Source organism: Argentina silus (genome assembly GCF_951799395.1).
Source record: "Argentina silus genome assembly, chromosome: 15".
Lineage (NCBI taxonomy): Eukaryota > Metazoa > Chordata > Actinopteri > Argentiniformes > Argentinidae > Argentina > Argentina silus.
The window spans coordinates 18,368,360-18,384,554 of NC_139669.1; the positions used below are offsets into that span (position 1 = coordinate 18,368,360).

Below are 16,195 nucleotides of genomic sequence, written 5' to 3' on the forward strand. Positions count from 1 at the left end.
GAAAAGGTGTGTTGCCTATTTTCCCAACCTGAGGTCTGTCATGCTGCCATGCCCCAGTATTGCTTTCTCGCTCATAAGCACTGATACTTGTTCTTGTTTCCTCTGTATCTCAAACACACATAACTTCCCTCTTAAAATCCCGATGTTAACCAGCTACAGCACAGAAAAGCTAGCAATTCGATGGCACAAGTGGGGGTATTTCAATTTAAGGATTGAGTTTACCACTTTAACTTTGTTAAACCTGTTAAAAAGTCCGGGACCCAGAGACATCTGGGAGAGGACAGAGTTAAAAACAGACCCATTGTCACGATTTGTGTATGTATGTGTGTGTGTGTGTGTGTGTGTGTGTGTGTGTGTGTGTGTGTGTGTGTGTGTGTGTGTGTGTGTGTGTGTGTGTGTGTGTCAGATTAAATAGGGAATTTAACTATACTTGAGTGGACCAATTGTATCTCAGAGTAGTGATACATGTTTTTTTTGTTTATGTGTTCTCGTGATTGATATATTGTATGTGTCTTTTAATGATATTATATTGTGTTCTACACAGGCCTTTGCACAATCGTAAATGTTTCCTCATCGGACTATTTTTCTTGTAGCACACGAATCTTACTTTTAGAGTTCCAACCAACATGACGAGCTCGTACCGAAGCAGGTAGGCTAGGCTGCAAATTATATTTTTGAATGGACAGTCGGTGACGATAACAAAGTCTTTCGTATATGTAATTTAAGTCGGTGTTAAATCAAATGGATTATGGTTTCCGCCGTGCGTTCCCTTGAAAATTGGCTTGGGTTCTGCGGCTAACAGCTAGACTGGCTAGTACTATGTGTCCGTTGTCTCGACGATGATGCATTGTAGCAGGGGGGATAGTTAGCCACTGCTGCTACAATACATATTAGCGAATAGGATATTTTCTGCTACTGTGATGTGAGTGTTAGTTAGCCAGCGCAGCTAGCTCCTCAATTCAGCTTGATCGAAGGTTTTTTTTAATAATATTGCTAGCGCGTTGTCAGGCTGCACATCAAGACTCACATCGACACATGATGTGTCATGAGTTCATTTCAGCTAGCTCGTTAGCTAACGTTAGTGCTCAATTTGTCTCCAGACAGTGCGGCTGGGGTCATAGCTATCCAGTCCAGCTATCGAACTAGCTATGATTATAATCAGATGCAATGTCTATTAGATCTGAACTGTCAGCATATTAAGGTGATAGAATTCAACGAGCTAGCCAAGTATGGCTGTGCCGATTGATCCAAATGCTGACTTTAACATGGAAAATGTATGGAGACAGAGAAAGGACACGACTAAAATTGCAGAACTTGTGCTACCTAATTCCTCAAATTCAATTATGTGACTTACCGTGCTAACATGCCTGCTGCATTATCTACTGATCAAATTATCACATCTTCAACTTAGTGAAGCCTTTTAGAAACACACAAACCTGTGCACTTCATTTGATATTGAATCGAGAAGCCGCAGCAGGGGACAGACATTTTTCAATAGAACCATTTGTCATTTCAGAATGTTGTTCGGCACATTCAGGCTACTTCTCCATCCATAGGCTACTTTCAAGTTTCCAGACAAGGGCTAGCCTGATCAACAGACCCGTGATAAAAGTATTCATTTCGCTCTAGGCAAAGGGTCTGGCTACAAGAGGTTTTCCCCTCCCATGAAATTCCTTTTCCAATGTCAATATTTATTTTCAAGATTTGATCCTACACCTTATAATTCATTCAAGGGGGCATTCCTATCACTGCAGCTGCACAAAGCTGCCAGACTTGGGAGCATGGCAGCAAAAAACAAGCTCAATTGGAAAAGAGGGTCACCCAATCGGCATAAAGTCAACCCCCTATTGCTAACTTGACCTGCGGACAACTTCAAAGTATTGTACCCAGACTATATGTGTTGCTGTATTAGCTTCATGGTAATAAGGCAGCAGTAGAAAAGCCTTAGCCTATGTAGTTGCATTTGGTAGGCCCATGTTATATTTAGGCTACCTGGTCTTCCTGCTTTCAGTACAGAATGGGTTATAAAGGGACATCAAAGTTCGGGTTTAACTGTGACAGCGAAGCACTTTTCTCTGTGTTGAAGTTAATGATCTAAGGTCATTGCTTGTGTCTTGTGAGTGCTCTTCCTGATAAAGAACAGATCAATTGTTTCCCCTCTGAGTAGCCTGGAGCTGAGTGACTTTGAGGATAGTCTGCAGTTTTAGGGGGAGCAATGACAAACAGGATGCAGTCTAGTTGGTGAAGTTGTGGAAAAAGATATGTCCTTATATTTAATCTGCAGTCAAGTTATCCATTTAATAAAGGAAAATGGAAGTGCAAATGAATTCATGTGAAGTCATGTGTTACTTGTAATTGTACTGATAGCAGCAGATTTTCACAGTTTTGCAATTGATTGACTATTCACCTGAGGGTTTTACATTCATTATTGCACTCCAATGGGCCCAATTCCACTTCCGAGCTTACATAACTTGAAGAAATATTAGCATTTTAGCTACTATGGCATTCCATACTTGTGCAATCAGGTCTTCTCTGTTTTTTTATTTATTTTTTTTATTTCAGAGTTATTATGTAATTTCACTTGGAAAGTGGCAGTAGGCTGTGTATTTAATCCTAATTTTATGCATTTAAATCTCAGAATACTGTACATGTCAGCATGAGAGTATCCACTGACAACACCAACTGCCCACCCCATAATATAGGCCTAAATGTTGAGTATGCTGCAGGTGCATATAATCAGAATCAGGCTTATGGGAGTGTGACCTAACATTGATGAGCGTTTTTGACTACAAGCCAAGTGGCTCATTTCAACCTGAAATGAATGCAACAAACAATTAGTTGACAGACAGTTTTTTCCATTTTAATGGCATTTCATGAACCTATTTTGCTGTATTTTTTTTTCTCCAGGATCCAGGAATTTAAGGTGGCCTTGAGTGAAGAGAAGATAGACTTGAAGGCACTCCGGGAACTCTGCTTCAGTGGTAAGTTGCACCACTAGAAATGCTGTTGAACTGACATTGATTTGTTATACTATCACAGACTATGCCTTTATCCCAGACGCTACCGAAGCATCCATTCCAGACCAACAGGTTTCGGAATAGCTTCTATCCTCAGGCCATTAGACTGTTGAGTTGACACCCCCCCCCCCTTTGTTACATTATGTTGTTGATGATGATTGATGTTGCAGAACTGCTTTACCTCAGGCTTGTACTCAATGTAGTGACAAATAAACAAGACTTGACTTGACTTATGTCCCTCTATCTACTTTTTTCTTTCCTTTTCTCCTTCTCTCCTTCGTATCATCGCAGGGATCCCATTTGAAGGAGGTATCCGTGCACTTTGCTGGAAAGTAAGTTGCTCCCTCCCCCTATGTGGGATTAGCCTTTAAATCTAAATGAAAGGTCCAATGTGTACGATTTGAGTTTGAAATAGTGATATATCATTAGCGATCAGAGATTGAGATGGCATGGGAAAGAACGTTCAGTGAAGAAAGCTGTTCTCGTTTCTAAAATCTGGTGTAGAGGTCGACTGGCCTTTACCTACCCTTCTTACGTTTTGGTTGTTTACCAGGATGTGCAAATATTTGCTGCTATTAAAACATTTAGCATATTTACGTTTTCAGTGTTCATTTTGTTCATTTATATGTCAAGTGACACACTTGACATATAAAGTCTGGGCTTCAGACCTCCTAGCCCTGGCAAAGCTAAAGGACTGTCCATCCATGATATCAAATTATAGTTTTAACCATGTTTTGAAGCTATACAGTGTTTACAATTACATTGTTAACTAACAAAAGAGTAAAACAAGCTTACACTTTAGCTTCTGACGGTGAGACAGTTTAACTAAACCTATAAAGTCATAAAGTATGTTCTTCAAGATATATATATATATATATATATATATATATATATATATATATATATATATATATATATATATATATATATATATATAATTCATTTAAAAGTCCAAAAATGGATACCAGTCCCAGATTGTGCCTTAAACTGGTGTTCTAATTTGTGACTCTGTGGGATAATAGAATTAGAAGGGCTGGGATACTCTTATTTCTGAGAAGGTGTTACATCTTATTTTGTAGATCCTGCTCAACTATGTGCCTCTTGACCAAACGATATGGGACTCCTTTCTCAAAAAGCAGAGGTAAAAACTACTCAGAAACTCTCAGTGGAGAACACATGCATAAAGTGATTCTGAATGTAAAAATAGACATCAAATGAAAGTTGTCATTCTGTAATTGTGTCTCATAGTCATCATGTGAGACTAAAACCCAATTTGCTGGAGTAAAAAGCCACAATTGTCTCCCTCTGTAATAACAGATCATGTCTGCTTTCTCTTGTCTCTTTATTATTCCAAACCCCAGGGAGGGGTATTCCCAGTTCCTGAAGGAGATGATTATCCAGCCTGGTATAGCCAAGGCCAACCTCGGCCTCTCCAGAGAAGACGTGACCATGGAAGACCATGTGAGTTTTCCCTGCTTACGGGACCTAACATTGAAGCCTATTTCCTTGTTCCTCATAGTTTTTGTTTCTTGTTTGGGCGAGTGACGTGTTATTCTTGTGTATATTTCAATGTTGTCCTGTATGCAGCATGCCTTGACATGGACTGGCAGGCTAGCTTTGCGGGCATTGCAGAACGTGATGGCTTATTTAGTCACTCGGTTTTTCGTTTCTCTGGTGCTAGCACGCAACAACTCTCTAGGGTAGAGCACAATAGTGAGCAAGCAGCAATCGACGCCATTTCAACAAGCACCACTAGTAGGCAGTATTTGTTACCGTCGATTTGTCATCCCCAATTATTTTGAATTCTTACAAGTAACTACCAGCATTACCCTCTTTACCACCATATTACCTAGCTGTCCATACAGGTGAACATCAGTGGAAACATTAACGGTCCCTCCTAATGACCTCTTCACCCCCACTACCCCCCTGTACAAATGCCTCTCCTGTTAATAATAATAAAAAAATAAGAAATAAAGTCCTTCTTCTAGCATTGTGACTGCCTATGGCCCCTGGTCCGAGCATTGATTACTTTATCTTATGATGGCTGATGGATAGATGATTCACTTACTTAAACAAATGTATTTGTTGTAAGTCGCTTTGGATAAAGGCGTCTGCTAAATGGCATCAATGTAAATGTAAAAAAAAAATGTAAACACTCCTATAATATAAGTGCTACCAATGTATCCATTCTCTCTTCTCTTTCCAAAGCTCTTTCTTGTATACTTTCTGTCTCCCATATATTGTTTTCATACTACTTTCTTTTCCCATTTTGTTGTGTAGCCTCTCAATCCAAACCCAGACAGCAGGTGGAATAACTACTTCAAAGACAACGAGGTGCTCCTGCAGATTGATAAAGATGTCAGGTAGGTTGGGGTAACATTTTTGTTGTTGACTGTGAAGTACAAGTTAGAAGTTGAACTGTTCCAATACCCAGCCCGAATAGTGAAAGATGGTGATGGCACGATACTGGATGAAACAATAGCGGACCCACTTGAAATATGGAGATATCCGAATAACTTTTCTAAAAAATATATTTTTATATATTTTTACCTAAGGACTCAGAATTTCAAAGGGGTTTGGCTAGGCTCAAATGATCTGATATGTGTGTGTATCGCCCCTGTTCCCAGGCGTCTGTATCCAGACATGGCCTTTTTTCAGAGGCCAACAGAGTACCCCTGCCAGCTCATCCTGGACCCCCAGAACGAATACGAGACCCTCCGGCGCAGGGTGGAACAGACCACCCTCAAGGCCCAGACCGTGGACCGCAACCGCAGTGGAGTCACTAACGTGAGTGTGTGTGTTAGTGGGAGTCTGTGTCTGGCTGATGTGAGTGTGTGTGCATATATGCAACTGTGTATGTGTTTGCGTATATATATACATTTGTATCCCTTAATTTATACATTTTGACAACATCATGCAAAGTGGGGATGGTTTGCCCACATTTGTCCTGCCTTTTATTCTGAATTGTTTTGCATCTCCACCCTTCTTTCATATTCTATTGCCATTTTTTTATACAGTAGGTCTTATGGTGCTTTGCAAAAGTATTCACCTCCTGCACAATTACCAACCCCCCCCCCCCCCCCCTTTCTCTAGGTCAGCTCTCCTGGCAAGTCATTCAACCTGTACCCCTCCAACGAGTATGAGGTTCTGCCCAACGGCTGTGAAGCTCACTGGGAGGTGGTGGAGCGCATTCTCTTCATCTACGCCAAGCTCAACCCAGGCATCGCCTACGTCCAGGGCATGAATGAGATTGTAGGCCCCATCTACTACACCTTCGCCACGGACCCAAACGACCTGTGGAAAGGTGGGTATTGAAGGGGTATATTTTTTTGCTTTTGAAGCTGTGTTTTTCTGGCTTGACACGAAACCTCTACTCTTATCTTCACCGTGTCTCTAACCTTTACCTCGGGGTAAACAATGTAGAAAACCTGATGTTTCACTTGAGAAAAAAAACGAAACAGCTATGTGACTGCACTCAGACGTTTAGTTTTACAGTGAAATGATCGTCAGGTTGGTGGTTGTAGTAAAACACCATGTTTTCTGAGTGGCGAGCCAGTACCCTGATGAAGAGATCAGTCTATTTAACCAATGTCAGATAACGCCACCTGCAGGACCAATGAGGGATTACAAATATTACTTATCTTCCCTTCTAAAGTGTTGACCTTTTGCTATATCTCTTTTGTATGAATCCATTTATTTATTTATTTTCATTGTCTGTTCTTACACATTTGAATATTTTGATAGATACATAGCTTGATGGGTAGTTTGATTGACTGATTGATTGGTTTCTGAATCGTGGTTGCTGAATCGTTCCTCAGAGCATGCAGAGGCGGATACCTTCTTCTGCTTCACCAACCTGATGTCAGAGAACCGGGACAACTTCATCAAGAGTCTTGACGACTCCCAGCTGGGCATCACCTACAAGATGGAGAGTGTCTACTCCATGCTCAAAGAGAAAGACATGGAGCTCTATCTCAAACTGGTGAGCAGACGCCCTAGGCCAAGTCCCCAGGCCCAGCGTCAAACCCATCCCTCACCCGCCTTGACCCCTTGCATGGCCACACTTCCAAGTGTCTTAGACACTAGGCATTTTGGATCTACAAGGGACTGTTGGGTGCGTTCTATTGAATTATTTCTTAAAAACCTTTTTCCGGTTTTTGACAACATATTATCTTTTACAATAATTATCTGGCAAACGACCTGCCTACATGAAGTAGGAGAGTGGGCTTGGTATTGGGTCCTGGGGTATTGGAGCGTCAATTTACCCCATGGAGTTTCCCTCTGCAGTTCTGAACATGCTGGTTTCAGTGAGATTCATTCAGCATACTGCTTATCCAATCTCTACCCTATATTAACCTTTCTTTTTCACCCTCATCAAATTTGTTCTTCAAATTCTTTCTTTAATTTGTTCTTGTTTCTCTCTCTCTCTCTAACAGCAGGAGCAGAACATTAAGCCCCAGTACTTCACCTTCCGCTGGCTGACCCTCCTCCTCTCCCAGGAGTTCCTCCTGCCCGACGTCATCCGTATCTGGGACACGCTCTTCTCTGACCAGGACCGCTTCGACTTCCTCATCCTCGTCTGCTGCGCCATGCTCACGTGAGTTCCATCCCGCCACGCTGCGCCCGTCAGTCCACGGACACTCACGGATCAAATGTCCCCATGAGCAGAGTTAAATGACTACTTGTACTTCCCTCAAAGAATTGAACACAATTGTGCCTCGTGTGGTACAAACGGTCCCTTTCTAAACCGAATCCCAAAGAAACAAGAGGGCAATTAAATCGTTGTTTATCTTTATTCTGGTTTGTCTGATCATTTTTGTTTCCTCTGTGGTTGCAGACTGATCCGTGATCAGTTACTGGCAGGAGACTTCACAGTCAACATGAGGTTGCTGCAGGTGAGCGCATGCTGGGAAACACAACGGCTCAAATGCTCTAAGCATCATGTACTGTTTGGTTATTTTAGGGCAGGAGAAGGCAACCCTGGTCTTTGAAAGACACAGTGGGTGTTCGCTTTGGTTCCAACCCACCACAAATCCACAGGATTCCCATCTTATCATGGCCTGAATGAAAGATCATATGCACAGGGTTCCTACACATGTCTGGAAAAGTAAGGAATAAAATATTGACCATTTCCATTACTATTTTTTGTTTGACAGAGGTCAGGATGCAGATATCGCTACACATTTTTGACAGATGTGCCTGAAATATAAACCCACAAATCAACTGAGCAGTCTGATAGTGTAGGTCTGGAAATGTAGGTCTGAAAAAGTCTGGAAATTTGACATGGAATGTGTGTTGAAACCCTGTATACAGTAGAAGTGGCAACAAAGGTGCACAAGTACCTAATGAAAAACGAAATCCTTGCAAATAGATGTTAAATGAAGTGGAAAACTTGGTCACATGGACTGTGTTTTGCTAAATTGAAGACTATCATATATTGATTATTTGAGTCCGGTGTGTGTTTGTGGTAGATTGGATCGAAATACTGCACCCTAATCTTCTCTAGGGCCAGAATTGCCTGTCCCACGCTTTAGGGAAGGTGTCTTGTGATGAAGTTGGAGTACAGCCAACTAGAGCGGAGGTGTTTTACTGTTTTCATTGTTTTTCAGGATTATCCCATCTCAGATGTCCACACCATCCTGACCAAGGCCAAGGACCTACAGGATGGCTTATAGCACCCTCCCTCCCTCCCCCACCCAACCCCCACCTCCCCTTTTCACTCTGGGTTGGATGGGGAGGGGGGACACCATGGATACCGGTAACTTGGGCGACAGCAGGGCCTCATTGCATCCTAAGATGAAGGGGGAGGTTTCCACTTGGCACCTGGTGCATGGTGGGAGAAAACAAACTTGTTACACACTTAAGGCCTCACTCTCACTACAGCCCGTCTCCCAGGGAGATGGTATGTGGCCTCAAGCTATTTATTTTTGCACTGAACTTTAAAAAATAAAATAAAACGGTATTGACATACATTAAGCAGTGCAACTACAGTAACCCATACTACAGAAGCATTTTAAAGTCTATCAGTGCGATAACACTCCTATTCTTTCTTTTTAATCAAAGAAATTATTTGGTATTTGTTTGTATGTCATTTTAAGTGCGTCAGGAATTTAACAATTTTACTTTGTGCATGTTTTTTCGGGGGGGATTATTATTTTATTTTTTTATCGTGGCGACTAAACAAACAAAGAACTACAACACCACCATGTTAAGACGAATGTCAATTAGGGAGGAACTCCTGTCCACCCAGAGGCAACGATGCGTCTGATCACGCCGCTTACACAGTTATCATGGCGGGAGAGCTTCTGGGCATGGTTTATAGATAACTTTAATCGTGTTCCATTGGTTATGAAGCCCTAATGTTAAAAGGTCCCCTCTTTCTTTTTTTCTTTTTTTTTTGCGGTTCAACTGAAAGGCTCAGATATTTACTCGATTCACATGATCTACGTGTCTAGACAGTTTCTAACTGCCTATATAACCTGATTGTTTTTTCTCTTTAATCTGACATATTCGTGTTTGTTTGTAAACCTTACTGTCAAACCACTTGGACAACCTGTTAGCATTAAACTCACCAACTCATTGTGCATGATTTTATGTTACGTAAATGCTAGCGAGACAAAAGGCAAGAAGACATGACCTAATGGATGTCTTGTTATTAGAGGGCATGTCTGTGCAAACAGATCGACAAGCTGAGTTTAAATAACACATTTCGAGCCATCGTTGCATGATGGAATCTGGTTGAATGAACATCTTCACATGCCTTGTAAAGTATGATTAATTGAACATGATTGACGTTTTAAGTCTAGTCTAAAAAAGAATTCACTCTGCACACGTAACACTTTAAGAGCAATTTGTTGGAGGGTGCATATTTATGTATCTTTGCATTCAGATAACAGTTGACAACTTGAAATGACACAATGATTGGATGTTTTTTTTTGTTGTTTTTTTAATTTTGGATGACTAAAAATGCAAACACATGCTCAAAATGAATTTAATTTTCTAAACAGTAGAATCCACGTGACGATATGGAACATGAAGTATACAGAGAAGGGATTGCTTTGAAATTGTAATGGACACTGTAAATCAATATCAATGTGATATTGATTTATAAAACAGTAACCTTTTTTGTGATTTTGTTTGATTCTGCTATCAGCATCTTTACCAGTCTGTTTCTCTTCCATTCGTAGCATGATTATTTCTTCCAACTAGAAATGCAACAAAAATAATTCCTTTAGTAGATCTCACAATGACCTTGGGAGTTGGTGAATACTTGTCATGCCAGAGCGACACAGGGCAACATTGTGAATTGTAACGCTTGATGCAATCTTATTTGTCCTCCATTGTCTTAACTCCACAATGTCCATGGCAACAGGGGTGATCATTGTTGACATTTTTAATCTGTATTCAGATAGAATTGATGGGAGTAAAATGAAATGATTTTTATTTTTTTGGCCATATTCTTAATCATGGTGTTTGGATGTGAAGCTATTCAAATGGAGGCCAAGTACCCAATGAGTGTAGTTTCTCCTTATCCTCCTTACTTTCCTCATTTCTAAATGTTTCCAAATGTTGTGTTGCTGTTGCCTTCCTCCTCTCTCCTACTCTTTTGCCTTCATTCACCTTCTGTCCTCTCAAACCTTCTCCCGTCTTCCCATCCTCTCTCTGTCTTCCTTCTCACTCTCACTTTATTTTCTCTCTGGACACTGCAGGTGTAATCTCTCCACCCCCTCAGTGCTGTTATGTAGAACTGTAGATCAGGAACACATGGGGGTGTACATCATACACTGGTGGGGAGAATGGGACAGCGATTTTTCTTTTTTTTCCGCTATAGATCGCTTAAGTCTGTAGGCTATGCAAGGAAGAGAAGCAATGATTATTACCTGTACCTCACCCACGATAAAGATGGGTTTTTTAATAGCGTAAATGGTTAGGTAAGACTTGACAATAGTTGTTCCTCCACTTTTCAAGATTTTGGAGCAGGGGCAATTTGCTAGCAAGCAAAGGCATGTCAACTTGCATCTGGTTCTTCGAATATGTGTCTCCGACTTCATGGCCTTTTAAATGTTCTTCTCCCAGAGTTGAGAGGTCGGTGAGTAAGGTCAACTGCTCTCTCTGGAAGTCTGGAATGGTCATTACACAGCAAAAGTTCAACGGAGCTCAGATGGAATACAAATAAATCAGTATTTTAGTTTTGCCGTGTTGCTTAATGGTAGACCGACTAGAGTGAGGGGAACAAAATGGTGGCTTGATGGCTATTACACATCAAGCTGACAAAGCAAATGCTGAAACACATTGGTTTTTCTTGCTCTGCTGCAGCATGAATTAAACAGTTGAGATGGATTTTCAGTGAGTGAAGGTTTTTTCTGCTATCACACATCAACCAGGTTAAACAGTATTCTGGGTAGTTGTGGAGAATCGTGGGAAGCATGGAGGTTCCTCCCTGTACCTCCCTGTTATTGGATGTGAACCCTGTCCTCCCACCCCTTCATAGGTCACGTTGAGCCAAGGGAGAGGTATTCCCAGCAGCTTCCTCTTTGATCAACTGCAGGGATTAGTTGAGTCCCAGTCCCATCACCTGCTTGTCTTGTCCTGTCCTTTCCTTTGATGCTCATTGATCATAAGATGGCTGTTTGTTTTGTCAGTTAAGATGGTGGGCTCCAGTAGAAGTGTTGTTGTCAGTGTGGCTGTACAGGGAAGGGGCTCCATTGCATGTGCATGAAGGAAAGGAAGCTGTTAAAGACTATTGGGACATCAGCAGTGATTGCTGTGGATACGAAGCAAAGCTTGATTAGTGAAGGGAATGCAGTCCACATTCCTTCAAGAGATTGTTCACTCACAAAAATAATCTTTTACGATTTTCCACACACCTTCTATATCGATCCACCAAGACGTTTTTAAGTCCGTATTCACTGTATTTAGCCAATTGCAGTAGCTTTTGGCTCTTAATGGAAGCAAATGGGGGTCTAAAAAGTTTGCCAATATATTTTAAGTACTGTATCTCTAAAACGTTGTGTAGAGGGATTACAGGTACTCAGATATATAGGCTATACATGTGCTCAATTGTAACATTGAAATTCAACCGTGTTTTGAATAGTGAAAGACTGGTGTAGCAGAGTGGAACGAAGGATTCAGTGGGGACCAGACATTTTAGTGCTTTTTAGAGCACTGGCAGTTAGACCACATCTGCTTCCATTAGCTGGCCAGTGGCTGCTGCAAGTTGCTGAATATGGACTTTGTAACAAAATATGGGGAAACTCATAGAACGATAGAACGTAGTTTGAGAGTGACCTATCCTTTTATGTTCAGTTCACCCAATGCCTTGTCTTCAGTTAGGGGTCCAAGATGCAGGACTTGTGATGAGGGGGGGGGGCTATCAATCTAAATGGACTATAATATTCCATTCTGTCAAGACTGTCCTGAAGTTGAAAAAAATCATCAAGGGTTTTGTACATTTTGCTTTTTTTGTTGCTTCATTGTTTGTGGTTTCATCTCACATGTGCCTGTATGTATAATAAGTGCAGGAAAGAAGAATTGAGCAACGGATGAAGGCCCGGTTTTTTTGGTCCCTGGTAAAAAAAAAAGTTTCTTTTTTTTTTTTTACATTTGCTATTCTTATTTTTCGTGAAAAAGTGACTTCTTTCCTTGATTTGTCTGATTTGTTAAACATTTTTGTGGCGGAAAAAAAACACCATTGTCACTGGTTGCTTAACATCAGTCTTTTACTCTTTTCTTGAATGATTATCTTATTGCTACTATGTAACATTTTAATTGCAATGATGTTAAAGAAATATTAGCCAAGGGCCACAGCGGACGAAGGGAAGTTGTAAACTGAAGTAGCTTTTTCAAGCTGTTAAGAAGTGTCCACATGTTGTTTTTATTGTGTTTTTGTCCAGAAACAGTTGAACTATTTTTTGACAGTGTATGGTTGTTTGTATGCGTGTGTGTGTGTGTGTGTGTGTGTGTGTGTGTGTGTGTGTGTGCGCGTGTGTGCGCGTGTGTGTATGTATCGAAGACACTGTTCTTGTGTTTGTTTGTTTGTTTGTTTTGCATGACTATACATTTTTGTATGTATCTTGGTATTGGAGTTCTATACATGTTTTTACAGTATTTGCAAATGCACAATAAATATTACAATGATGGTTTAAATCAAACGTTTGAGGGCTACTGTCAACTGTATGTGGCATAAACTAAATATCATCAACAACAACAACTGTATAGGCTTTTATAAGGCATGAGAGTGGAAGCATTCATCTTTTTAGTTTTTATTAAGGAGACGGGGGGGGGGGGGGGGGGAGGGAAATAGAGAGGGAAACAGAGAAGAGGGAGACCAGGGAAGACTGCGGGACCTGGTTCTGCTAACCCAGTACTGTTGTGGGGGAAGGACACAGTTTACATAATTGTTGGGTGTGTTACTGCCAACACTAAGCCACGGGTTCATTTGCTGCACATTATTCAGGAAGAAAATTCTAATTTAAGTCCCACAATTCAGTGGAGCAGAGAAAAAAAAGATATTAAAACTGAAACAATTGCAATGAACCATACAGATGAGCTACAGCTGACAAATTCTTTGTTTGGGTGAGAATATAGAAATGTATTGCTTACTGCATACATGTTTACTCCACAGTATGGCCTAAATGTAATGAAATATGTTTAGTATATACTTTTAAGTAGGCAGTATGAACATTCGGACGTGTTCACCTTAACCCATGTCTCTCTCGTATTGAGAGAGAGCAACACACTACAGTATATGCAATCACTTTGTGTGCTGGTGGGCGTTGATATAGGCTCCTGCTAGATTGCAGCACAGGATTGGATGAGTTGGGATTGATATACTGACAAATATATGCAATGCTCTCGTGATCAGAGCTGTTTACTCTAGTAAATCAGCTGTAGGCCAAGCGTCATTTACCTGAGACCCGATCATTTCATGCTTTTCACTCACACTAACCACTATGTTATGTAATGTCCAGGGTCTGGCCATGTTTACACCCTACAGAGCGGGGGATGTTAGCCTGCCAAACGGCAGAAAAAAGACTTTATGTAAAGGAGAGTGACTGCTACGCACATGTTCCCCATCTGTTCCCGTCGTATATTGACATATGAGGTCACAGATCGTTCCCACCAGACATGGTGCTGACAAAGTCCTTTTCCCTTTCCAGTATTTGAAGATAACTTTCCCCAGATATGGAGGTATATTCGCGATCTACATTATCTCGTCAATATAGACCATCTCTGGTTTAGGGCTAAGGCCGGTTCCAGCAATGGTTTCACCTCCTCGTTAGGCGGTGTTAGAACAAGAAGGTGAGATTTCCAGCCAAGGCAACTTATGTCACTCCCCTCCCAACTGTTAGTGCAGGGTTATGATTAGGATTACTTCTCCAGCTTTAGGAGTTGACATATCAGTGAAGGGGGCCTTTAAGGGTAGGGTCGTCCCAAGGACCCCATAGCCTCTATTGTACGCTGGGCTCCCAACAGGCAGTGGCCTGCTACGTGCGTCAGTTAGGCTGCATCTATCTAGATACATGCCAACCTGATGGCTGTGTGTCAAGGGCAAACATGTAACTGGTGCTGAATCTCAAGTAGCTTTGTCAACCTCCTCAGACATGATTCCCAAATGCCCCAGGACCTATGTCATGCACATAAAGGATCATGACTTCTGGCCGACTATGTCACCTAATATGACAAACCGGAACCGGTTTCAAAACAAAAAATGGTTTCTTTTACTTTATTTATTTAAAAAAAAAAATAGTTTGGACTCATTTGTGGAAAGCAGTGAAATAATAATAACCCTGGCCCATGCAATACATATGTACTGTATTGTGTGTTAAAGGGTTATGTGGCCGCTTTTCTACAGTTAGTAGTCTTAGAGTATGCCTAGATACACAATAATCATGATATTCATGTCTGCCATGTAGCCATTTCAAATTGAGGTCAAATCTGCTCTGTGTGGCTGCGCACGCAGGATTCAGGCTGAGCGCGTCGCTCGTCTGGCCGTAGCTGTTCCCGGTCTGATCATCATCTCCTTGGGAACCGGCTGGCAGAGACCGACTGATCACACTGTCCCGACCAGGACCGACCTAGAGAAACGACACGGAGACATCACTGAGAATGAACAGATTATCTGCTTTCTTCGGGGCTCGCAAATGACGACTGGTTGAAGGAGGTGTGTGTGGGTGTGAAGGTTTCTGGAGAGATGGACGGCTGCGCGATGTCTGTCTCTTCATCATAGCTCGTATTGGTTAACGAAGGATTCCGATTCTGTATTTTTGTACTGTTGTGGATTTCATGTATTTGGTCATTTTCCCAGTGTGGTTTTGTGTTTAAATGCCTCGGCCAGAACACGACTCGCTTTCCCACCATGCTATTTATGGGTTGGTATTTTTTTCTCCACGGAACAGCCAACACCTCAGAGGCATATGAAAGAGAGATGTGACACGGATTCCTCACATCCCGAAGGAGAAGACTTCATATCAGAGCCAAGGTATTGGAGAGGCCATCCATTTTGTGTCTGCGAATATTTTTGAGGAATGGTATATGATGATGAAAGAAACAGCCTCTGGATGTACATTTACCGAAATGGGAGCACCCAGTTATAGAAATCTATTTTTCATGAACACATCAAAATAGCTATAGCCTCATGGCTGGATCATAGGTCTGTAGCATATTCTTTATATTCCTAGCTGATTTGGACATTATTGTCGGGCGGAAAAATGCAATTGGAAAAGGTGACCCAGAAACCGGGATCGCCCTGTCATCTGTGCCTTCAGCATTATGTTATGATGTGGAGAGGCTGCGAAAGATGATCAACTCAATTGTCTATGCGAAGCACGTTTGTTTTGGATGTTGCATATTAATGTAACAACTGCCTATGATCTTACTTACAAATAGCGATGCATCTACAGACGTCAGGTGAAGTGATGCCCCGTTGTTTCTAGGGACAAGAGTAGACGGTTTTGGAAGAAAAACGCTATTTTGATGGAGACAATGGACTGAATCAAATGCCAGCGATACTTCTATATTGTCCAACAAGACGGTGCCCCTTGACCATGGAATGAATTAACGAGTTATGAATTCAAATAGGTTCACTCTCCCACTGTGATGTTGTTTGTGGGAAATTCTCAGTGTTATTCGCCCACCCTCCCCCACAAATCTGTGGATTAAAATCGGACGGGCGGTGT

The 16,195-nt window shown here is 41.5% G+C and overlaps 1 protein-coding gene across 1 annotated transcript; it reads left to right on the forward strand.

Annotated features, from left to right (window-relative positions):
* Positions 1-626: 626 nt before the first annotated feature.
* tbc1d13 (TBC1 domain family, member 13) lies at positions 627-13,162 on the forward strand (the record flags this gene model as incomplete). Its single annotated transcript, XM_083685733.1, has 12 exons — positions 627-649; positions 2,908-2,981; positions 3,309-3,349; positions 4,097-4,158; positions 4,379-4,478; positions 5,298-5,380; positions 5,645-5,804; positions 6,111-6,321; positions 6,836-6,999; positions 7,454-7,614; positions 7,855-7,912; positions 8,627-13,162. 12 exons carry the CDS (start codon positions 627-629, stop codon positions 8,690-8,692), a joined length of 1,203 nt encoding a protein of 400 aa, XP_083541859.1. The 3' UTR covers positions 8,693-13,162.
* Between the last annotated feature and the right edge of the window lie 3,033 nt (positions 13,163-16,195).